The sequence below is a fragment of the Lemur catta genome, chromosome 1 (assembly GCF_020740605.2).
Source record: "Lemur catta isolate mLemCat1 chromosome 1, mLemCat1.pri, whole genome shotgun sequence".
Lineage (NCBI taxonomy): Eukaryota > Metazoa > Chordata > Mammalia > Primates > Lemuridae > Lemur > Lemur catta.
This window is the reverse complement of record NC_059128.1, coordinates 242,712,389-242,737,319: the sequence shown is the minus strand read 5'-3', so window position 1 is coordinate 242,737,319 and position 24,931 is coordinate 242,712,389. Positions and strand designations below refer to the sequence as shown.

Genomic DNA, 24,931 nt, shown 5'->3' with positions numbered 1-24,931 from the left:
TAGCAACTTTATAAAACTTTATAAAACAAAATCTCCAAGAGATACAGCAAGGAAAGAGAGAAAGAAACACACCAAATAGGAGATCAAGTAAGAATACAGAATATAAGAATATAGAAGACCTAAACAGCAAAATAAATGAGACATCTTTTGGATTCATCTCAAACTTTACATCTTGACATTAGGGAATAAACCCTCCCAAACGTACATGACACATTCGCAAAAAAGATCATCTATTAGCTATAAAGAAATCATCAGTAAGTTCCACAAAATAGAAATATTACAAATAATGTCCTCTGACCATATGCAATAAAATTAGAAATTACTGAAAATAACAAAGAAATGTCCTTCAAACTGGAAATAAACCATACAATTATTGATTGGGTAAAAGAGAAATACAAACCAGAATTACAGAATTCCTAAAAAACAATATAATTGACATATAAGCAATGACATTATATATAATGTCATAAATATACTGATATATATTAATCTATGAATATCAATCTTAAGGATATGATCAAAGAAAAATTCATAGGCTTAGATACTTTTAATAAAAATGAAGGAATAAAAACAAGTGAATTAAATTCCTAGCTGAAAACTATTAATAGTAAACAGCAAAGGGAATCAAAGGAAAGCAAAATGAAGAAAATCATGAAAATAGAAACACAGATTAATAATGTACAGAACAGAAAAATAATAATATAAATCAAAACTCACTTTTTGACAAAAGTTAACAAAATAAGCAAACTACTAGCTAACTTAATGGGGAAAAAAATGGAGACAGTACAAATATATTAAACAAGAAATGACATGGGGAAATAATCATTGGGGGGAAAAATACTGAAATAACCATTAGAAAAAAATTATTTAAGATTCTATTTTGCAGACCTCACAACAAATAAGTTTTAAAAGCTAGGTGAAATGGATAATTTACTAGGCAAATACAGTTTCCTAAAGATAGAAAGCTTAAATGGACCAATTTCCTTACAAGAAATAAAGAAAGTCTTTAAGGAACTACCCTATCACAAAAGCACCAGGCCCAGATGGTTTCACAGACTGAAATCTTCAAACACTAGATTGTTCAAATGCTTTGTACAATTCTCCAGAGAACTAAAAAGTAAGGAATACTTCATAATTCTTTTTATTTACAGGTAACATGAACACCTAAACCTCATAAAGACAATGCAAAGTAAATTACAAATATCACTTACTAATATTTATGCAAAAATACTAAATATAATACTATGTAACATAATTTAATGCCACATAAAAAGACTGACCCACATAACCAAATAATATTTATTCCAGGAATGCAAACTTGGTTCAATATTAGGGAACCCACTGATATACACACCATACTAAGAGATTTAAGGAGAAATATAATTATCTCCATATACGCTTAAAAAGCTTTCCAACAAAATCCAACACTCTTTTCTGATACAAACACTTAAGAAAATAGAAATTGAGGGATATTTCCTGTTATGGACCAAATATTTATGTCCCCCCAAAATCCATATGCTTAAGTCCCAACACTCAATATAACTGTATTTGAAGATAGGACCTTCAGGTAGCTAACTAAAATAAAATGAGGTCAGAAAGGTGGGGGCCCTGGTCCAATAGGATTAGTGTCCTTATAAAAAAGAGACATAGCCGGGCGCGGTGGCTCACGCCTGTAATCCTAGCCCTCTGGGAGGCTGAGGCGGGTGGATTGCGCGAGGTCAGGAGTTCGAGACCAGCCTGAGCAAGACCCTGTCTCTACTGAAAATAGAAATAAATTATCTGGCCAACTAAAAATATATATACAAAAAATTAGCCGGGCATGGTGGCACATGCCTGTAGTCCCAGCTACTCGGGAGGCTGAGGCAGGAGGATCGCTTAAGCCCAGGAGTTTGAGGTTGCTGTGAGCTAGGCTGATGCCACGGCACTCACTCTAGCCTGGGCAACAAAGTGAGACTCTGTCTCAAAAAAAAAAAATAAATAAAAATAAAAAAATAAAAAATAAAATAAAAAAGAGACATGAGTAAACTTCCTCTCTCTCCAGTAAGAAAGTGGCCTTTTCAAAGCCAGGAATAAAATACTCACAGAAACTGAATTGGTTGGCACCTTGATCTGGGATTTTTATCCTCCAGAACTATGAGAAAATAAATTGCCATTTTTTAAGCCACCCACTCTATGGTATTTTTTTATGGCAGCCTAAGCTAAGACACTTCTCCTAACATTTCCACTAAGATCAGGAACCAGGAAAGGATACCTACCATCTCCACTACTTTTTAACATAGTCCTGGAGGTAGCAGCCAACTCAGTTAAGAGAATCATAGGCATAAAAATTAAAAAAAAAGAAGTAAAACTCTATTTGCAGATGTGATTGTGTATCTGAAAATCTCTAGGAAGCAAATGATAAAACTAATTGAAAAAATTTAAAAAACCCTCAGTAGAATAGGGTATAACATACAGAAATCTAGTCTTTATATATTAATAATTAGGAACAAGTTAGAGTGTGTAATGGCAAACAAATAAAACATCTTCACTTGTAATAGCAACAAAGAAGACAAACTTATTCCTAAGGACCAATCCTAATGAACCAAATGATATTTCAAAAGAATAACATAACCACATTCAAGGTTAGAAGGTGGAGGGGAAGAACTAGCCCAAGGAATTTTTGAACACAGTATTTAGACAGTAAATCCTCAGGTCAAGACTCTAAACAAATACAAATTCTAAGTAGCAGGCTCCTTTCATTTAGAGCCATGGGCTACCAACTGTAAAACTATTTTCTGGTTATAGCACTGAACAAATAAGTAATTATGTTATAGATAATGGGAGCTAGATTTCTTACTGTCAGAGGAGTTATAAATATGAATAGGAAAAGGATAGAATGAACCCTATAATATTGGATTAGGATTAATGGTATCAATATGAATTCATGCTAAAGAAGAATAAATACAAGCAGATAAATATCAAAATAGATATAACATATGTACATGCATTAATATATGCACATGTATATATGTATGTATATACATATGTCTATTTACTAAATCTGTCTGTTGACAGGGCATGGCAGCCCATTGGTCTAAACCTAGTGACCAGACATTGATTTCTAACATTATTCTTCACTAAGAAGAACCAAGGGTTCTTGAAGAAATGGCTGACTCCAGGGCTGGGCAGGGCAAGCACAAAATAAACCTAGAATATCCTATGCCAGAATGTGAGGAAGTACTCAAAGTATGATGAGGACATCACAATAGGACATAGGAACTAGCCTGAAGAGTCTCTTACTGGAAATTTGGGGCAATCTGAGCATCAAAATAAATAATCATAGTAAACAGCTATAAGCTACGGACTAATATAAGGATTCATTGAGTCCACGTTGATGTAAACAAACAAATGGGAGAGAAGGGAAAGGTCTTTTTCAGTGCAAAAAAAACTAAACAGGCCGGGCGCGGTGGCTAACGCCTGTAATCCTAGCACTCTGGGAGGCCGAGGCGGGCGCATTGTTTGAGCTCAGGAGTTCGAGACCAGCCTGAGCAAGAGTGAGACCCCACCTCTACTAAAAATAGAAAAGAAATTATACAGACAGCTAAAAACATACATACATATATATATATAAAATTTGCTGGGCATGGTGGTACATGCCTGTAGTCCCAGCTATTTGGGAGGCTGAGGCAGGAGGATTGCTCGAGCCCAGGAGTTTGAGGTTGCTGTGAGCTGGGCTGACACCACGGCATTCTAGCCCGGGCAACACAGTGAGACTCTGTCTCAAAAAAAAAAAAAAAAAAATTAAACAACACAGAAGGAATAATGAAATTAGAAGATAATATTAATAATTGATGAAGACAAGTATCATTGATGTATGCCAAAACTAGTGGGTACAAGTTTGATGAGTAACAGGATATTTACATCATTTCAAAGAGTCTCCCCATAAGATATGTATTGATTATTAAGAGAAACATAGGGGCAGTGTAGAAATCTGGGAGACATCACCTTAGCCAAGATATCAAAGCAAATATCACCAGTAGTAGGAAAAATGGACATCGTGTGCCATGATACAATACACTGAGAACATCACTTCTGTGGTGTTCCTGCCAAAGCCTATAATCTGAATCTAATCATAAGGAAGCATCAAACAAACCAAATTAAGGAACATCTTACAAAATAATTAGCCCATATACTTCAAACACATCAACATCATGAAACACAGACCAAAGAACTGTTCTCTCCTTTAATGCCTCTTTTCTAAAGGGGCAGTGAGAAAAGATGATACAGAGTAAAGAGGATTCAGTGCCCTTATCACTGGAATCTTGATGCTCATGATGCATTCATTTGTTTCTATCCTGTAATTCTCTGCAGATCTATCTGAACCAGAATGTTAAACGGTTATTCTTGAATGACTTTTATTTCTCTGCAATATGTCAAGGAAACTTATCTTTCTACCAGTAACCAGAGACTGCTACCAAAATGGAAGACCAGTGAGTATACGGTAGGTGGTGATAGGGGAGGTGTGCAAACTAAAGTCCAATAGGAATGATCATCTCTGAGTCCCCTTGACCTTCCTGCAGCTTTCACTCACCCATGTGAAGAGAATAGGGAAAAGACAAGCAAGAATGGAAATAAGGCACAGCTGAGATTTATTACATACCCACTACATGCCAAACACAGCAAAGTATTATTTCATTTAATCTTCATATAGTACGAAATATGACTTTAAGTCTGGGCAAGTTCAGTGACTGGCAGAAAGGACTCAGCAACTAACTCCTGGAGTGACTGGAACCCAGTGAGTGATTTAAACTCTGTGCTAAAAATTTTTCCCATGTCACTCTTCCTCTCTAGCAACACTGCCACAATTTATTGTTGAAATATATAATTCTCTTGTCTTTCTTTTTTTAATAAAAAAAACTCTTCTCATAATACAAATTCTCAAAAATACACCAGAGAGAAGAGAGTGGAATGATTCCCACGTGCCCATTACTCAGCTTTACCAATGTGCCATTCTTGTTTTGCCTATCCCCCTCCCTCATTCTTTTCCTGAAATGCCTAAAAATAAATTTTAGACATTTCATTTGAACTTCAGAATGTCTCTAACAAATTAGAACTTAAAAAACAATTATAACATTACCACATCTAAAACAATCATTCTTTACCATCACTGAATGCCCAGTTCCTCTTAAAATTTCTCTCTAATCTTAAAAATATGTTCTTTCAGCTGGTTAGTTTGAATCAAGATCCAAAGTCCACACATTACTTCTGGAAGATATGTCTCAAAGTAGGACAGTTCCCTCCCTCTTGTCGTCTTTCTTTTTTAAAAATCCTATTTATACGTTGGAGAAACTAGGTCATTTGTTCTATAGAATATCTTATATTCTTAAGTTAGTTCTTACAGTCAGTGTAATGTATTTCTTTACTTCCATTATTTTCTGTAAAATGCTAGAGGCTTGACCAGACTGTGGTTCTCCTTTTTTCACTGTTGTTTCAGGAGTGCTCAGGTGGTACTGTCTACTCTCTACTGCAACCTCAGAAGGCGTTTATTATCCACTTTCTTCTATTAGTTTTCCAGCAATAGTGTTTCTACATCTTCAGGTGATTTGAATTCCTAAAACTTTATCCAATACCATATATTCATGGAACTAATCAAGAACTGACTAAGAAACAACAGAGGTTTTCAGCAGCCAGGAAAACACGGCAGGAATTTTTCCTCTGGTAGATAAGAGGCCAAAAAGTAGAGAAGAGTTGAAGGATTTGGGTAGAGATGGAGAGAAGGCCAGAGGATCAACACAGTATGGTGTTTAAAGCATAGGACACTAGAGTCCAGTACTAGAACCCAGAACTATTATAGTTCTGAAAGATATTTTACACACTGGTACCAATAAATGTTTCCAAATAAATTCAGATAAGTCAAGAGTTCTTAATTCTATAATGTTATTTCACCCAAACAGCCTTACAAAATTTTCCACCTTTCTTGTTTAAGAGAAAGGCACTGATCTCTAACGCAGAGTTTTTAAACCTTGACTGCAAAGTAGATTTTTCCTGGGAAGCTTTTAAAATATTGAAGCCTGGGTCCTATTCAATTAATTCTGATTCAACTGGTCTAGGACGGGAACCAGGTATACAGTATTTTTTAAAAATCTCCTCATGTGACTCTAAGATGCAGCTATTATTGATAACCACTGCTCTTAATCAAGAATAATAACAATAGCATGTAACATTTACTAAGCATATTTTAAGTGTCAGGTACTCTTCTAAGCACTTTACATATACTATTCATTCCTTAATTTACAATGAGAAAAGAGAGAGGTCAGGCAACCTGCTTAAGGTCAAAAAACAAGCTAATGGCAGAGTTAGGGTTAGGCTTTAATCCCAGGAAGTCTGGATCCAAAACCCATGTTCTTAATCACCATGCTATACTGCCTCCTAAGCATGAATTACATCTGTATTCTTCAACTACAAATAAAATGATCAAGGGAAAAAATTAAAAATTAGATACTTAACTTCTTCCTTAGAAGTAGTACAGTGGCAAAAGCACCAACACAGGCTTATTAGAAAAGTAAATGAACAAGGAAAACAGACAAGAATCTTCCCTTCGTGAAAGAAGATTCAAATTTGAGATTTCCAAACATTCTCAACAATTTCTCACATATTGCCTTATGCAGCATAGTTATTCAATGTTAAGTATCACAAATCCCTTTAGTTTTCAAACTTGGGACAATGATGTATCACATGCATATATACAAAAAAATGTCCTACCTATTTCGGTTCTGCTGACTCCAATTCCGTTATAAATTCTCAAGTAATTAAAATGACAAGAATCAGAATCTTCAATGTCAAAGTCACCAAATTTGATGTGAACTCTCTCTCCCACCTTTACACGAATTTCCCATTCACAAACAGTGCTGTTGGGATAGGTCTGCGGGTAGTTTATGGATGTAAGGGTTCCACTTTCAGGCCCTAGTACAGTGTGTCCACATCCATCACCTTTAAAAAAAAAAAGTTAAAAGAATGATAAATTGGTCTTCCATATTTAACTTATAGTACAAGTAATTAGGATTTTTTGTGAAGATTTAAAAATAAGTGTGACATCGGGTATTTTATACCACCAATATTTGCTTTACACAAGATGAAACAGATGACATAGTTCTTACTACATCTACTCGTTTAAGCCAACAGAAGCCAAGTCAGATCAAAATAATAAATGATTACCTATATAATTTATAAGTTCAAAGAACTTCCCACTCTGAACAAAAAAAGTAAAGAAATAGTTAAATATATATACATATCATCATAAATTTCATCTTTAAGAGTACCAATTTACAGTAATTGTTGAAAAGTAAATGTAAAATATAAAAATATGTGATCAGCTTCATCTATTTATTTACAAATATCACTAACTTCTAAAATCTCTGAGATGCTGAATAATTTCTAAAAAAATCACTTAATATATACTATGGATTATGCAGATTACTGACCATATTACAGACTATAAGGCATTCCTTCTTGAATCCATTAATATTTAATAAAGTTTAATTCTATATTCTATTGAAATTGGACTTTCTTAGTAGTCCCTCCCCCAAAGAAAAAAGTAACAGTTTAATGGCTTATTAAAGATTAGGAAAAATGACCTTCAGGTCTTGGCAGCATTATTTGCTCCAGAGATTTCTTCACCAACTGGATTTGGAAACTTAGGTAACTTAACATAGTGTTTATAAAAATGAAATATTTGCATCTCTCCCTTTATCACAAAGTTTGTATTTTTTTTTTCACTGAGCACCCAGAAGGAAGCATTAATGTCCATTTAGAATTTTCAGCTGCTGCTCCAACTTTTTAGCATTTTGCAATGATGGGATTCAAATGAATCTCTTCTAATAGGATCATGAATGTATCTTATTAAAATAATAGTTTTTTCTCCTTCAAAAGAGTTATTTATAATCACCTTTGGAATAGTACTGTACTTTCACAAAAAGCTATATGAAAAATGACACTGCTGGGTTTTAACCTCAATATGGACATAGATGGCTGTAACAGAATTTTCTATTATCTTGATTTATTATTTTTAAGACAATGTAGTGTTGATATCATTTACTAGAACAGATGAAGTCTTTTAAAGGCCTATGAATAAGAATTTCACATAGTATCTAGCAAGTAGTGGCTGCTAAATAAATGTTTACTAATTGAATAAATAAGGCAACTGTATTAAACTATGAAAAAGTAATTTCAAACTAGTCTTAAAACTAACTTTAATGAAGGAACAACTCTGCATCTAAATTCTTGACAATACTTAAAAATCATATATCCTTTGGTTATAAAGAAATTTTATTCTCAAATCCATATTAGTATTACTCCATAGTCTACTTTTAAAGATCAATAGTATAATAGTAATATGGCTTCCTAAACAAGTATTTCTCATATAAAGCTTAGTTTTTAATCAACATTAAACTTTAGCTATCTTCTATACCTGCTTTCATTTCACACACAAGAACTAGGCATAGCAGCTCAACAATACAAAAATATATAAAAGCAGAATGAAATAAATATGTGGGGTTTTGTGCAATTACCCACTGATCTTTTGCAAATATACAACTTAGGATCTTATACAATCCGGAAAAAAAATAACCGAAAATTTCCCCTGAAACTAACATGAAAATCTTGAATATTTCTGCTGGATATCAGCTAAATTAAAAACACAGGAGTATAAAAATCCCCACTGTGAAAGTAAATGAACAGTAATATAAATAACTTTTGAACAATCACTAACATTTTTCCTTAGAGAAAAAAACAACTATCCTAAGAAGAGTTTCTAACATTATGAAACTAGTCTGAAATGTTCTCTTACTATTGAAAAGATGAAAATGTGCTTCCTGGAAGTGTTTCAATCTTTAAAAAACCCCTGAATAAATGAAATAACTCAAAATATAAATGTATTTTCTTTGGTAAATAGAAACTAAAGCAGCTTTTTAAGTGATTGGAGGTGTTGATGGATTTCAGAAAGTCAAGAATTTCCTATTAACAGCTGGATCCAGTACTTTGTAATGGCAGATTGTCCCATTTCATGTATTCTCCATAGGCTATTATTCAGCTTAAGGTTGTCATTTTAAAATGAATTTTACAAAAAGAGCACAGAGTGTTAGGAATAATCTTTAGATGTCTTATGCTGATGTTTATGTTTGAGTCTCATTAAGTACACAAAACATTTCTTTCCCTTTCCACCCCATAAAGCATAATTTCTACAAAAGTTAACAAAAGAAAAACTAATTGATGAAAAACAGGACTTTTGCATGCATGCTGATGAAGAAAACAATTAAAATGGAGTTGTCCTTTTTCAGAATCTTGTGAAGGGGGAGGGCATTAACAGTCTGCAAGTAATGTGCCAAGAATGTTCTAAAATATGTGATAGAGTTCAGAGCTTCCTCCTCTCACAAAACAAGATGATAGTCACCAGAAACCAAAGTTAAAAGTCAGTCTCCAATCTACTGCAATGAACAAGTTTGGATGTTTCATATTTCAAGGAATATTTGACAAGTTTAACCTGATTAGATAAACAGCTTAACTAAGCACCTACTGCTATGAAGTATACGTTTAGAATATTACAGTTCAAAAGGGAAGGCTGGGCACAAACATACGCATATATTTTTCTGCTATTCCAAAGTAAGAAATACATTTTACATTGTGACCCTATACACTCTTGCATGCATATTCCTGACCCATTAGACTATTTCATGACCCACTAATGGGTTCCCATCTGCAGTCTGAAAAACACTGTATTAAGTATCCAAAGGTCATATTGTTGAATTCTCAAATCAAGGAAAGACCTTGTCCTCACTTTTGCCCCCAAATTAGTAATGTGTTTCCAGTTTATTTTTACAGTTCTTAAAAGTAAAGCCTATTCTACCAAGATACTTAAAATAGGACAAGATATTTAAAGGGAAAACTAAAGTCTGGAAAATATTCTTTATCATTAAATCATCTAATACCCTTAGAGCAGTGGTTCTCAAACAGGGGCTGGGGAGAGTAGAGGAGGGAAAGAGGATCCCACAGGAGTTAAGTTTACCTCCCATTTGGCAGTATCTGGAGACATTTTTAGTTGTCACAGCTGGAGGGGGAGGGATGGTACTGGCCAGAAATGCTGCTAAAACACCTCAGAATGCACTGGACAGCCCCACAGAACAAAGAATGATCCACCTTAAATGTGAACAGTACTGAGGTTGAAAAGCACTGACTTACAGCCAAAGCTAGGAAACCTCAGACTAAAGATCTGGTTTAGTTTTTGGCTGGGTTTCATTTGGCCCAAAGGGTAATGCTGTTCTACTCACCAAGGGCACAACCCAGGGAATAGTTTTCTCTCAAAGATCAGCAGTTATACTAAAGAGTTTTATGTTCCCACTTACCAATTTTTAAAAAAGTAAATGGAATGTTTTATTTTTCTTTAAAGAGAAAAAAACCTTCTTTTTATTAGTCTACAGATCTCAAATAATTTTTTTTCTAGGTTAGGAACTCTTAACATTAGGAAGGAAAGGGTGCTAATAGAAACAGGACTAATTGTCCCCAAATTTTCTGATTAGCTTTGTACACTGGGAAGAATAATGGTTATTGACCAGGCTGCACCACCTACTATTACTCATTTTCACAAGGCAGTATTGACAGAAAGAGCACAGTTACTACTGGGAAAACAACTTCCAAAATGAATATCACAGGACCAATCCATACACTCTCACCAACAACCTCAACTTCACCAACTCTTTCTCCTCTTGCTCCATCACCATGACCATCACCGACAGCTTCTCCTTCCCCACCTGGTCTCCACCAGACTATCTTACCATAAAGGGTAGAAACTTGCTAATGTAATTTCTGAATTTTATTTCAGTGGAGAAAAAAGCATTAGAATTTGATCTTACTGCTCTTTTGTTTGGCTGTACATTTCATCTAGGGGATTACTCATAGAACATGTGTTCACTTCCTCTGAAGGAGTATAAGGTCAGATGTGTTAAGCCAGATATAAATTCTGGTACTGTTCCAGGAAAAGAACTGAGTAATTTTTTTTTAACTACTTATCCCTAGAGAAAACAGGAAGAGCATTAAACATTTAAATGATGATGAATTAATGCAAAAAGGAATGCAAGCTCATTTTAGGCTATTCTAACTAAACTCCAAATCAAGTGTGGTTTTTGGGTATGTGCCTGTGATGCTGATTCCATGCAACCGTCCAGACTACTTCCAGACTTTAGTCATATTGCTACTAATAAATAATATATATTATCTTAACAATTGAACTCATTAAGATAATTCACTGTGATGTTCAAAAAAAAATTCTCTAACAACAGCAAATACAAATGCAGGACAGCTGCACAAATATGCCAAAAATGTAGAGCAATGTAACTTTCATTACAATAACTACAAACTATGAAAGGTTGACACTTTTCCAAAGAGCTTTCAAGGATTTTTTTTTTTTATCATTATAAACTGGTGAGCCTGACTATACTTTCTCTAAGTGTCACTTCTCTCACACCTTGTAATACATTTGTGAGATCTTATAATAAAATGAAAAAACAAGCATGGAGCATTTAGGGAATAGACAAGTGTTCAAAAGAATAAGTTACAACTGTTAACTAATACATCCTATTTCACTTGGCTAAAATGAAGTTTTTAATGTATTGTTTAGCACTGTGAATTTTTTAACCAGAAGTACTACATCAGCCCTATAACTGTGAAGTATCTTAAGTTGCATCACTATAAATCTCAAACAGATAATTCAAGATACTCCTTTGACTTAATTTTTTTAATGTTTTCTTTATCCCTGGTAATTTTCCTTGTTCTGAAGTCAGTTTTGTCTGAAATCAATACAGCTACTCTAGCTTTTTTTTTTTTGAATTAGTGTTCACATGGTACATCTTTCTCCATCCCTATATTTTTTTATTGTGGCAAAATATGCATAACAAATTTATCATTTTTAATAGGTTTTATTTTTTAGAGAAGTTTTAGATTCACATCAAAACTGAGTGGAACAGAGATTTGTCATATATTCCTTGCCCCACACATGCATAGCCTCCTTCACTAGTAACATTCCTGACTAAAGTGGTGTATTTGATTTAATTGAAGAACTTACATTGACATATTATTATCACCGAGAGCCCATAGTTTACATTAGGGTTCACTCCTGGTCTTGTACATTCTATGATTTGGACAAATATATGATGACCACGATTAGAGTGGTATCCATCATTATAGTGTCATACAGAGTAGTCTCACTGACGTAAACATCCTTTGTTCCACCTGTTCATCCCTTCCTCCCTCAACCCCTGGCAACCACTGATGGTTTTATTGTCTCCACAGTTTTGACTTTTTCACAGTGTCATGTATTTGGAATAATATAGTATGTGTAGCCTTTTCAGATTGGCTTCTTCATTTATGTATTTAAGTTTCCTCCATGTTTTTTCATAGCTTGATAGCTCATTTCTTTTACTTAATTTTTTAATAGAGCATAAGATAGATATGCATTTAGAGTCTAAAGAAAGTTAGGGTGGCAATTTTTAAGAAAAGAAATTGTCCCCAGCTTCATTCTTTTTCAAGCCCAAAATCATCTCTACATGTGTGATAATTTACAAAATTGAATTACATGAAGGAATGTGAGATGTATAAATTCTCTTCAATCCCCACCAAGCACTTACTCTACCTAGAACATAATGGGCAAACAAACTGGAGTCATAGAAGGAATTAAAATGCCCTATCCACCACTCACTATGACCTTGAGAAGGTTACTCATGGCTGCTAAACCTCAGTTTTACCATCTGTAAAATGAGGATGTTATCAATTCAAACTACATAGGGTAAGAATTAAACAAGACACCGTAAAAAAACACTTGGTATCAAGGGCCTAAGCCATAACAATGTGCTCCATAAGTGTTTGTGAGTACTGTCATAAAAGACCAAAAAGGCTTTTGCCCATCATTTCTTGATCCAGTATATTTGGCTACTATCTGGCTAAAGTTAATACAATAATGGCACATTATTTTAGAAAATTTATAGTAGCTTTAAAGTTTCTAGTGTCTTACGAAACATATAAATTTATGAGAAAGTAATTCTCAATAATCCCCTCACTAATAACCTCTATCCCACTTCAGTAATGCACCTTCAGGACCACAACGTGTACTTTATTTTTGCCATGACTGGAAACTACTCCCACCTCTGGAAATCTTAAGAACTTTAATGTCTCCCTCTTCTGGTTACAGCCTCCTGACCTTTCAGCTCTCTTACTCCCACTGCATACTTTCTGTGAACTCAATTTCTCTCTTTTCTCTCCATCTATTAAGTTCATCCTGGTCTTATTTCTTTCCCAACCCAGTCTAGACCTCATATCCAACATATATACACTCTTCTCAAATATGTGCGTGTGTGTGTGTGTGTGTGTGTGTGTGTGTGTGTGTGTGTGTGTGCACTCTCTCTCTCTCTCTTCCTGGTACCTTCACTTCCTATCCACTGTCCTTCTTGAGCATCTGCTTAGCAAACTCTCCACCCTGGATCAAAAAATCTCTTTGCCAAGGAGGTGACTACTATTGAGAAAAAAAATTCCCAAACCCAGGGGATAGGCATCATTAGAAAGTAATGGGTTCCAACCTCAGATGGGCACTCAATGCCACTCAGTATTCTCATATTCTCTTATTTGGTGGTTCTCAAAATGTAGTCAATATCAGAATCGCCTAGGGGCTAATTAAATTAAAGGTTCTCAGGCTCCCATTTCTACCTCCACAAATTCTAATATGTATGTCAAAAAAATTATCTGAAACTTAGAAATAGGTTAAAAAAATGTGAGCAGCCCATCCTTTAAATGTCATAGACGACAAAAGTCATCCGAAAATCATATGGTAAAATAATTAGTTCAACTTGCTATTAATATTTATCATTGATTAATGGTCATAGTATTGATTGTCGTTTGGTAGAGATGCATAAAATTTCTGTGTAGTTAAAAAAATAACCTAAAGGTTACAGTTTATGACTCTGTTGGCCATTAATCGTTCTGGCCATCTAACCTAGCAATCTTATCCTAACATTGCCTATAAACACCCAGCTTCTCAAATATTCTATGGACCAGTTTTAACATTTTACTGATTCCCTCTTTAATTAATGAATTGAATAAAAGATTTGACATGTTCATCTCATATCTGTATGACAGTTATGATTTTGCCTTTTTTGCAAATTATACCCCATAAGGTAGATCTTTAGTGGAGTCTAGGATCTGCACTTTAAGAAATTTTAGGGGGGTGTGGTGGCTCACACCTGTAATCCTAGCACTCTGGGAGGCCGAGGCAGGAGGATCGTTTGAGCTCAGGAGTTTGAGGCCAGCCTGAGCAAGAGCGAGACCTCATATCTACTAAAAAAAATAGAAAGAAATTAGCTGGACAACTAAAAAATATATATATATATATGTGTATATAAAAAATTAGCCAGGCATGGTGGCACGTGCCTGTAGTCCCAGCTACTCAGGAGGCTGAGGCAGCAGGATTGCTTGAGCCCAGGAGTTTGAGGTTGCTGTGAGCTAGGCTGACACCACAGCAACAGAGTGAGACTCTGTCTCAAAAAAAAAAAAAAAAAAAAAAAATTTAAAGCATTAACAATAACAGCAACAATTAAACACAAAAGAACCTTTTTCCACTTAGTGACCACCCCCCATCTACCATTTTATTTCTCACTTTTCCTTTGTTTTACAAAAAGATTTCTTCAGTTGTCTACACTTGATGTCTTACTTCTTTGCCTCCCATTCTAACATCAAGCTTCAAGACTGTTGTGGGTTGAATTGTGTCTCCCATGTTCAAATCCTAATTTCTAGTGCCTATGAATGTGACCTTATTTGAAAACAGGGTCTTCCCAAATATAATCAAGTTAAACTGAAGTCATTCTGGATTTAGGGTAGGCCCTAATCCAATGACTGGCGTCCTTATAAAAGGAGGAAAATTTGGACACAGGCAAAGGGAGACCACCATGTAACCACAGAGGCAGAGACTGGAGTAATGCATCTGGAAGCCAAGAACACCAAGGATTGCAACCACCAAAAGCTAGTAAGAGACAAGCAAGGATCCTCCCCCTCGGGTCTTCAGAGAGATCATGGCCCTGCTGATACCCCAATGTCTAGCTTCCATAACCATTAGGCAATAAATTTATGCTGTTTTAAGCCATGTAAGTTTGTGGTAATTTGTTGTAGCCACAGTAGAAAATTAATACACAGACCTATCTATCCAATGAAACCATTCATTAAAGCAGTCAGTTTCTGAGCTGCCAAATGCCAATGGATACTTTTCCATCCTTATCTTCTATGACCAATCCACACAGCATCTGGCATTGCTAGCATTTCCTACCCTTCCACCCTTCTCCCTTCCTTGCTATCTTTCCTCCCTCCTTCTTAAAACTCTCCTTCCAAGTCTTAGGTCTTCTTTTAACTCTCTAATTGCAACTTGCCAGACTTAACTGTAAACTTGTTACTACTGACTGTCGCTGCTATTCTTCAATTTTTTCCCCCCACTCTTTGTATTCTACGTGGGCAATCTCACCTACTCCATGACTGCAGTCACCACCAAAAGTAGAAAGCTCCAAAGTCTCCAATCTTTCTCCCAATCTTCAAACCTGTTATCTACATATATTAAGCAGTTCTGCTCAGAAGTTTCACAACATTTCAAACTCGACAAGTCCCAAGCAGTCAACAAACAACTGTGACATAACAGGCACTATACTAGGTGCTAGGGACAACAGTCAAAATGACAGGCAAGGCCTCTGTCTTTATAGAGTTTACAATACAGTAAGATAGATACAGCAAGAAATTCCAGGAATGATGAATACCACAGGGAAGTAATGGGTGCTTTACAGCATGTGTGTAGGATAAATAGCAGGTAGCTAGGCAGAAACCCAGGTAGATAAGAGAAGTGGAGAGGAGGGAAAGGATTCCAGAAAGAAAAAAAACAGCATTTAATTGATTCCTTGCTCTCTCAAATTTAACTGGTCATTAAGTTTTATACTCTCTATCTCCTTGACGTCTCTAAATTTAGTCCCTCTGAACAAGTGCAGGCTTTGTAAAGTTCTCTAACAGGCTTCCCCACTTCCTATCTTTCCTCCCTGTAATCCACTATACACACTCCTGCGAGTGTTTTTTTTTTTTTTTTAATTTCAATATATTTAGGGGGTACAAGTGTTTTTTGTTACACCGACGAATTGTGTAATGCTGAAGTCAGGGCTTTTAGTGTACCTGTCACCAGAATAGTGTGCACTGTACTCGATAGGTACATTTTTATCCCCCACCTCCCTTTCTTAGTTTTCAATGTCCATTACACCATTTAATGACCATATATACCCCTCGTTGAGCTCCCACTTATAAATGAGAACATATGGTATTTGTTTTTCCACTGCCAGTGTTTCTTAAATACTAACTACACCACATGGGTCCCCTATTTAAAAATCCTTCAACTGTTTTCCACTGATCATGTAATAAAGCTCAAACTCTTCAGCAAGGACACAGTCCATTATAATCTGGCCCCTGATTCCCTTTCAATCTCATCTGCTGACTTTTCCCATAACCTCTTTGCTCTAGCTGTGAACTATGGGTGACTTCCCTCATGCTCCACACTCTCTCATCTCTGTGCCACTGCACGTGATATTCCACTCAGCCAAGAATACTGTTCTTCCTCCTCTCACCCACCTAGCAAATACCTAATCAATGTTATCTCCTTTGTGAAACCTTTCTGAAGGCCCTGGTTTTTCTCTCTATTTCCGTTATTATAATCTCTTTACTGTACTTAATATGCTTAACTATGCATATTTATGTCAGTTTACCAGATCAAGGTATAAACTTTTGTTAGGAAGACAATGCATTCTATTCACCTTTATAGCCATACACACAGAAATAAAACATATGATGAGCTTTTAACACATGCTGTTGAATTTAGAAATAAACCCAAACGAGTCTTATATTATGGTAGGCAAATGATATAGTAGAAAGTACAAAGTACATAGACTCTGGAGTCAGACAGATTCGGATTTAAATTCTAGACACGCCAACTTTAGAGATCCTGGGCACTTCATCTCTATGTGCCTGTACATCCTCACCTGTACAGACTCATCTCCCAAGGTAATTGTAAGGGTTCAATAAGAAGTTATTTAAAATATAGTGTACTCTCTATAAACGTAACACTCCTTTTCCTTGAAGAGGATGTCTCTATCCAGTACCCGCCTTATCCTCCTTCTGGGAAGTGCTCTGCAATTTCCCAACAGTTTTTATGTGACTTCATGCCCCCTGCTTAGTTGACTGGTCCAAGGGTGGGTACTGACTCACACTGGGCCAATGTGAGGCCAACTCATCCTTTCCTCCAATTTCTGGACCTTGAACAATACAGAAAATCCCAGAATCTCTCCAGTGTTAAAGCTGCAAGCCGTGGGGACTGCCAGCAGCCATGACTCCTCCCATGTAGAGAAAACCAGACTGAAGCAAGAGTGGAGAACTAAGTTGAGTCCTTGGTTCCTGAAGTCCAGCTTGATTCCTGCTTTCCCCTTGGCTTAGGTTAGTTCAGCTATAATGAAGACTCAGAATCCTCCTGATACTTTCCCCTTCTACCCTAGGCAGATATGGCTTTCCGTTTCCTATAATCTCAAGAGTCCTAACTAAAATACTCTTCCTCTACCCATGCAACAGAATGTCTGCCTCACATCCAGACCTATAAAGCTAGCTTCGAGGATGCAAAAAGTAACTAGAAACAAAGGCATGTCAAGAGGGAATAAATAAACCATGAACCTGAAAATGATCTGAGAGGGTGGAGACCAAAGAAAGCTGAAACTTATCAATAGGTAGAAAGTTGGAGAGACAAAGCAAAGGTATAAAGGGAGGGTGCAAAAACAGTATTAAGGTTTGGGTGGTTGGAGGCCAATTAAGGATAAACTGTGTGAACAACCATGACTGGCTGTCATGTCCCTCCATTGCTCGGTCTGACTCCTCTCACTGAGCTAGGGCTGGAAGTTCCCTAAAAACAACTGGGGTGGGGATAAAAGGCAGAAGGATGGAAAAGTGAGTCTCATTAGAAAGCAAACATTTGAAAACAGAGATTTTAACTGCAAAGTAGGCAAAAGTGAAACAAAATTTTCACTCACATATTGATTCACTGAACAAAAATTTACTGGCTACCCAAACAGATTTGATCCCAGTCTTCAATACATTCTAAAAAGAGAGAGAGGTTATATATTTAAAAACATTTAGAGTGTTAAGTGGATCTCAAATTCAACATGGTTAGTATTTAAATCCAAGTACGTCCAAAGCCTCTAGACTTTAAAAGATCACCAAGGTAAAAAAATAACAAAGACAAAGCTCCCAGATTTTTCAGACTAAACGAAAACCAAAACAAAAATCTGATGACTTAAATGACAGTTTCGGTAGGGCAGAAGCAAAACTCCAAGGACTAAAAAAGAAATTCATCATTTGACAAATATATGCTGTGTGCAGACACTAGGAAAATGCACAGCACAGATGCCTACTTTTTAAAAGTTTGTCACTGAAAAAAGCAGAGATACAAGGTACCTGGAAAGCAAACAATTGAACAAAGAGATGTGTAAAAGCCAGTGGCATTTTGAGCATGTTTCCAGATAGAGTAAAAGCACCACATAAGTGTAAAGTACGACAAAACAAAACTCACATTCCCTGATGAAATGTGTTCTGGACAAAGTGAAAGAGGACAAGGTTTTAGGAAGGAGCAAAAGTGAGGCAGAAGGCAAAATCACATTGTGCAGGGATGAAGAAGGAACAGGGCAAGAGTTCAGCTCCACAAAGTCAGACAGTCAAAATGCTGCTGCTAAGCAGCAATCCCCTTTTGAGATTTGATTAGCTAGTCCTCATTTGTGGCAGTTCTAATCATAATGGTCACATGACTTTGTCCAGTAACTCTGAGCTATCCAGAACCAGAGAAAGACAGTGGATACTGCCACATAGCCCCAAGTTTGGGAATTGTCAAGGGCCAGGGGAAGAATCCTGTTGAGATGATGGACCTGGGTGCCTGGGAAGAGACAAGTAAACCGTAGGTGGACAAATGGACTGGGTGAAAGAGGCGGCCTCTACGGCTAACGTTATGCCTAATATCACACGTACAAATCCTCGGTCTGCCTCTCAATGGGAAGTCCTCCACCATACAGTCTCCACCAACCTTTCCAGCCTTGATTTCTTGAATTTGAACAACAGACACCATAGTTAAGTATTAGAAATATGAAAATGAATAAAACTCTCTCCACTGACAGGAACAAATACTTAAAATACAGTGTGGAATGTACTATCTGTAGATGAGTATAGGGGAATGGTTAGAAAACTCTTCATAAAGGGATGATATCCAAGAAGGGTTTTGAAGGATTAAAAGTTTACCAAGAAGACAAGGAAAATGAGTAAGGGCATTCCAAGTAGAGGAAACTGCATATGTAAAGAGATCAGTAAAGGAAACAAGGCAAAATGGCATGAACTTACATATTAGAAGAATAAAAAGCAGCTTACTCTTATACCTTAACTATAAAGTATGAGGGGTGCTGGCATAAAATTAGGTCAGAATAGAAGGGAAGGACCAAACTGTGAAAAAATTACATATACAATATGCAAAAATATTTGGATTGTAAAATATAGCTAATAAAATTTTACATTTTAAAATTTTTGACTTTCTGTATTTTGCAAGCATGCTTATGTGAGCTAAATTAACCTATGAAACAATTTTACCATGCTGTCTAAAGAACATAACACAGCACTATTAAAATTACAACTGTGTAAGATTATGTAGATATTTGAATATTGAACAAAAAGTAACATAAAAAATTATAAATTGACAGATTAGAAAGTAGAACTGTGGATAACTATCATTCACATCTTTAGTTTTGAGTAAGTATCATTTTTATCTGTAAAATATTTTTAAAATAAATACAAAGTGCTATGGCCATAAGGTTGTTATAAAGAAAACCAAATCCAGGATCCACACAAGGAAAATTGGCAACTTATCTCACTTCATATTTCAATAATCACATTTAGCAAATATCATTATTTTTATGAAGCTTTTCTTAATCCTTTTAAACTTATGTCATCATTACATATCCTTCCAACTAATCAAGAATTGAAAGTAGAAACTGTCCATTTGCATGTATTCAACTGTTGTCCAACATTACTACCTGAGCTTTCACATCTCAGGGTCATTTTGATAAGTGTAGTCCTAAATTTAAAATCTACCCCTATGTAAATCTAGTCTTTTCTCATCATATATGATCATGTATTACATTATTATTTCCTTTTGTAAATTCATTCATTCATTTTAATTCTAATACTGATATTTTTACTTATACCAATTTTATCATTTAAAAATTTTTTTTGTCTTTTAGAATGAAGTTCAGATGTTCAAACAGAATTTATCAACTATCTCCAGAAGGAAATAATGTTTTATTTTTGCTTATAACATTGGGAAAGTTACCTAAATATCATTAACCTGTAACTTTACAATTAATTTTTCATTTATAAGTTTCAAAAATGTGGATTTTAAATCTGATCATTCACACATGTAGAATGTGTGTTGTATTTCATAGTGTAAAATTAATCAGAAATACAGCAGAAAAGGATGTTTTAATTTTTGCTTCCGAACAAGACTACAAAAAATAGTCCTAATGTTTTATCATGCCAAGCAAAGACAACACAAATTCTAAATTAACCTAATGTCAACATTAGAAATTATTACAAATGTTTCTTTGCAGAGAGAAACAAATTCTTCATTTTTTACAACTCACAAATATTGTTCAAAAAATACTTCCCTGCATCACAAGCAAATAAAGGTATTACTTGACAGAATATAAACTTCTTTTCACTCATTAGTTCCAAATATCATTGTGGAACTGAATCATTCTTTTTAAGAACTAATCTGATTTTTTTCATAGATTTATTAAATTAGCAAACAAAAATCAATACCTTCACAAAAGTGTCATATTAATAGGCCTAAACAAATCAGGTTTAATGGATTTTTAAAATTAATTCCCGGATATTTTACCAAATTCAAATTACATTCTAACTCAGAAGGTAGGTACATGTTCCATGAACAAATGAGGAAGGTGAGCTCCTGAGATGGGGTAACCCAAATTCCTACAGTCATAATGTAAACCAGAGACATAAATGCAATCATAGTAGACCATCAACTTTCTATTAAGTAACTTTATTACAGTAGCAAATATGTTATCAGTATAAGTTTCACCAATTTAAGTTTTTTAGAGATGCACATTTTACAGTAAAAAAAGTTTTCAATAAAAAAGAAACATTTTGAAGATGAACATAAAACTATGCATTTAAAAGCCATATCTAAAAAATCAACATAGTAAACAGATGTAAACAATCTATTCATAAATTTATTAGTGAAATAAGACTGGTTAAAATACATCTCTGCTATAAACAGATCAATTTTCAAACCAATGATAAACTATTCTGAGCCAAATAAAAAAGTCACTGTCACCAGAAGATCTGCTGAGGAATAGCTATGCATGGCATTAATTGGAATGAAGATAATACAGTCTGCTATTTCAAAATGTCAGAAAGATTAAAAAAAAAAAAAGAACCACTGAAGCACAGTTCTACCTCAAGATATATATTAAATGCATTTCTACCTATGCCAGCTGAGGGAAAAAAAAAAACCTATTTATCAAAAAATATTTTTTCAGTTTATTTTTTATTCTGACTATATGCAATTATAGAAAATCTGGAAAAGTAAAAAGAAGAAATTACCCACAATTCTACCACCAAAAGACAATAATTGTCAATGTTTTATTATTTCCTTCCAGTCTTCTTCCTAATACTTCTTATAGAATAAAAACTCTGGTTTGTACCTTAACATTACAACATATGGACATCACCATTATTAAAAATTCTAAAGGTGTAAAGCACTGCTTCTTATTTTGAAATTCAACTTCTTTTCAGATTATGTGAGAGAATACAGGTAGAGGTAGACATTGAAGCAAGCACATCTGTTAGGCTGGTAAAACTGGTTTAAAAGGAATTCTACCATATCCTTTATTAGGGTCCTTTGGGTAAAAAATATAATTTTTAAAAATTAGGGGATTCAAGTCTCACATAATTTCTGAGTTTTCAGATGATGTATACCAAATTAGCTCTTAATACGTCATCAACTTAGTAAACTCAAGATTAATAATGATAATCATTTATAGCTATATTATGCTTTTCCCTTTGCATAGTATCATTTTGTTTATATTAAACTATGAGATAGGTAGATATTCTCATATCAATGATGTAGAAAACTGAGTTATGAAGTGAAAAAACAATTTAACAAAATGTACCCCAATTTAGAAGACAACCAGAGAGCAAGTCTTTTAATTACCAGCATCAATTCTATTTGTGTTACCCTACACTGATGTTTATATAAGATGACATTGTGAAAGAGAAACATATTTGTTAAAATACCCTAATAAAAATAATATTAAACCTTAAAAAATGAGGTAATGTTGCATGTCTGATTAGACTAGCCTTGAGAAATTCCAAAAACAAGGCAATCACCTCATTTGGGACAGAGACATGTAACTGAATCAATACTGTTCCAAGATTTTTTTAAAAACATAATATAAACACTTTCAGGTCTAGAAATAAGCAAAAACAGTCAGAGTACTCTGCTTAAGTAGTCATATTTCTTTCCAAGCAAGGACTTTATTTTCTTTGTGTCTCAGTTTCCTAATGTTTGAAATGGGATATCAATATTTATCTCAGCTGGCTGTGGTAAGGATTAAATGAGTTAATATGTATAAACCACTTAGTCTTGTGCTTGCCACAGAGTAAATCAAATAAGCATTTGCGTTATACAAGCTTGTCTTTTTCCCCCCTACCAGGAGGGAAATACATACGTGCATATAGGCTCTGAAACTTCAGTGGAATGAAGGCTTTCACACCCTATTGTGATGTTCAATAACTCATTTAAGAAAACGATCTAACTAAAACCTACATGCTAAGCATCTAAATTCTGAGTTACTCTGTATAGAAATGCACCTAGATCTAAAGAAGTCAGTTTAACAAACACACTTTTTCCTTATAGTTAGTGAGATTACATTTGCACATGCCTGTCGAAGTTTCAGCATCTTCCTAATGACAGGCTTATATGGCCATGATTCCCTATGTAACTGAAAATCATATGAGAGCAACAGTAAATTGGACTTAAAGGTAGAGATCAAATAAGGAAAAAAAAAAAACCTCTTTCCAGCAATAAGTAACAATCTAATCCTTATCCTTCTCACTGCAATAAAATGGGAAATGCAATGGAAAAATGTGTTCAATAACTTATGCCAAACTGATTAAAACACTGTAGTACACTGCCGGAAAATAGTGCTAAAAGGGAAAAAAAATCATTCTCTTTCCATTATGATGATTATTCAATAAACAGTTTTCCTTGCTTCTGGAATAGGTTTTTCAAGGATTTTACTGGAAAAAAAGTTTTGTCACTTTCTGGAAAGGTTTACCCTTTTAACGTGGAACACTCCATTTGGGGCAACACAGCCTTTGGGTCAGACTGTGCTTGACCCAGGCAGGTCTAAACTACCTTCCTCAATAGGCAGGCATTGTAAAGAACATTCTGAGTGCAAGACTCACAGATGACCAGAATCTACTCCATTCGCTTTCACAAAGGACGATAATTTTCACTGCTTGCCTTTAATAGGTTTAAGAGGCTATTTAATTTCCTTGCCTTCCTACTGCGTCCATCCATCCATGTAGCTCAACTTTAGGAGTCACATCTCCAAATATTCTTTTTCCTTCCCAAAATTTTCCTCAGAAGAAGGATCTAACATCAACGTGAGACCCTTTCATAGCAGGGTCTCACGTTCCTCTTTGCACAGAAATGAATGGCCTTGCCAAAAAGTAAAGCCACGCCAACTCGGGGGACAGGCAGGCAGACCCCATCTTTGCAACTCAACCCTGCGAGTGCCCAGCCAGGTCTGGCCACGCACGAAAGCGCACCGCACCTTCCGGCTCCAGACTGGTTTGGCCTCCGGGACCCAACGCCGCGGGGGAAGGTCCTCCCGCCGCCCCGCTGTTCTTGGGGCTCCTCGAGCCTCTCACTTCCCCGAGACCACTCACCTTGCTGTGCCCCAGCGTCCTCCAGCAGCAGGAGCAGGACGAGTAAGAGCAGGAGGGACAGAGGCATGGAGGAGGAGGAGGAGCTGGAGCGGGGAGGGAGGGAGCAGGAGCGGGAGAAGGGGAGCGCGGCCCGGGCGGGGGCGGCAGCCGCGGCCCGGACTTGGGGACGCTGCGGGCTGCGCCTGGCTCTCACCACCGCCCGGCTCGCCATCGCGGGGGCCGGCAGTCCGCCCGCATAGTGCGGGCGCCCCGGGGCCGCGGCAGCCGGCGAGGAGGCGGCGGCTGCGGCGGGAGAGCTAGAGGCAGCGCGCGCCTCGCCCCGCGCCGGGACCCCTCCGCCCCTCACCCCGCTTTCACCTCCTCCTCCTTCCTCCCTTCCCTCCGCTCCCCGCCCCGCGACCCCAGGCCGAGCGCAGGGGAGGGGAGGGAAGGAATCGGGGTGCTCTAGCCGTGGAAAGTGGCCGCGGCGGAGCCGGGGGACGCGCTTCCACAGCCGCGCTCCTCACCAGAGCCCCGCTAGCCGCGCTCGCCCGCGGCTCTGGCTAGCTGGCAAGCAGGCTCGCAGCCCGCTCCCCCGCGCTCCCTCTCCCGCGCGCTGGCCACGCCTCCCCAGCCGCCACGGCCAATCCTCAGTCAGCTCCTGTCCGTCTCCTTCGCCGTCACCCAATCAGCATGCTCTCTCCTCGGCCAACCCGCCCGCTCTCCGGCCCACTCCTGGAGCTCCTCCGCCCCTTATCTCTCTTCTCCAATCCCCTTTGGCCTTTGGAAGCGTCCCACCCGCCTCCCCCAATCCGGGTCCCGCCCCCCGCTCTGGCCCCCAGCGGCCCCCGCCCGGCCCGCGCGC

The 24,931-nt window shown here is 36.6% G+C and overlaps 1 protein-coding gene across 1 annotated transcript in view; it reads right to left on the bottom strand.

The window, feature by feature from the left end:
* DCBLD2 (discoidin, CUB and LCCL domain containing 2) overlaps positions 1-24,298 on the bottom strand; it is an 85,271-nt gene extending 60,973 nt beyond the window's left edge. The window contains exons 1-2 of the mRNA XM_045540413.1: positions 24,088-24,298; positions 6,742-6,969 (exon numbers count right to left, since the gene is read on the bottom strand). Coding sequence (XP_045396369.1) covers positions 6,742-6,969; positions 24,088-24,298 — 439 coding nt within the window. The remainder of the gene's footprint in view (positions 1-6,741; positions 6,970-24,087) is intronic.
* Positions 24,299-24,931: the final 633 nt, after the last annotated feature.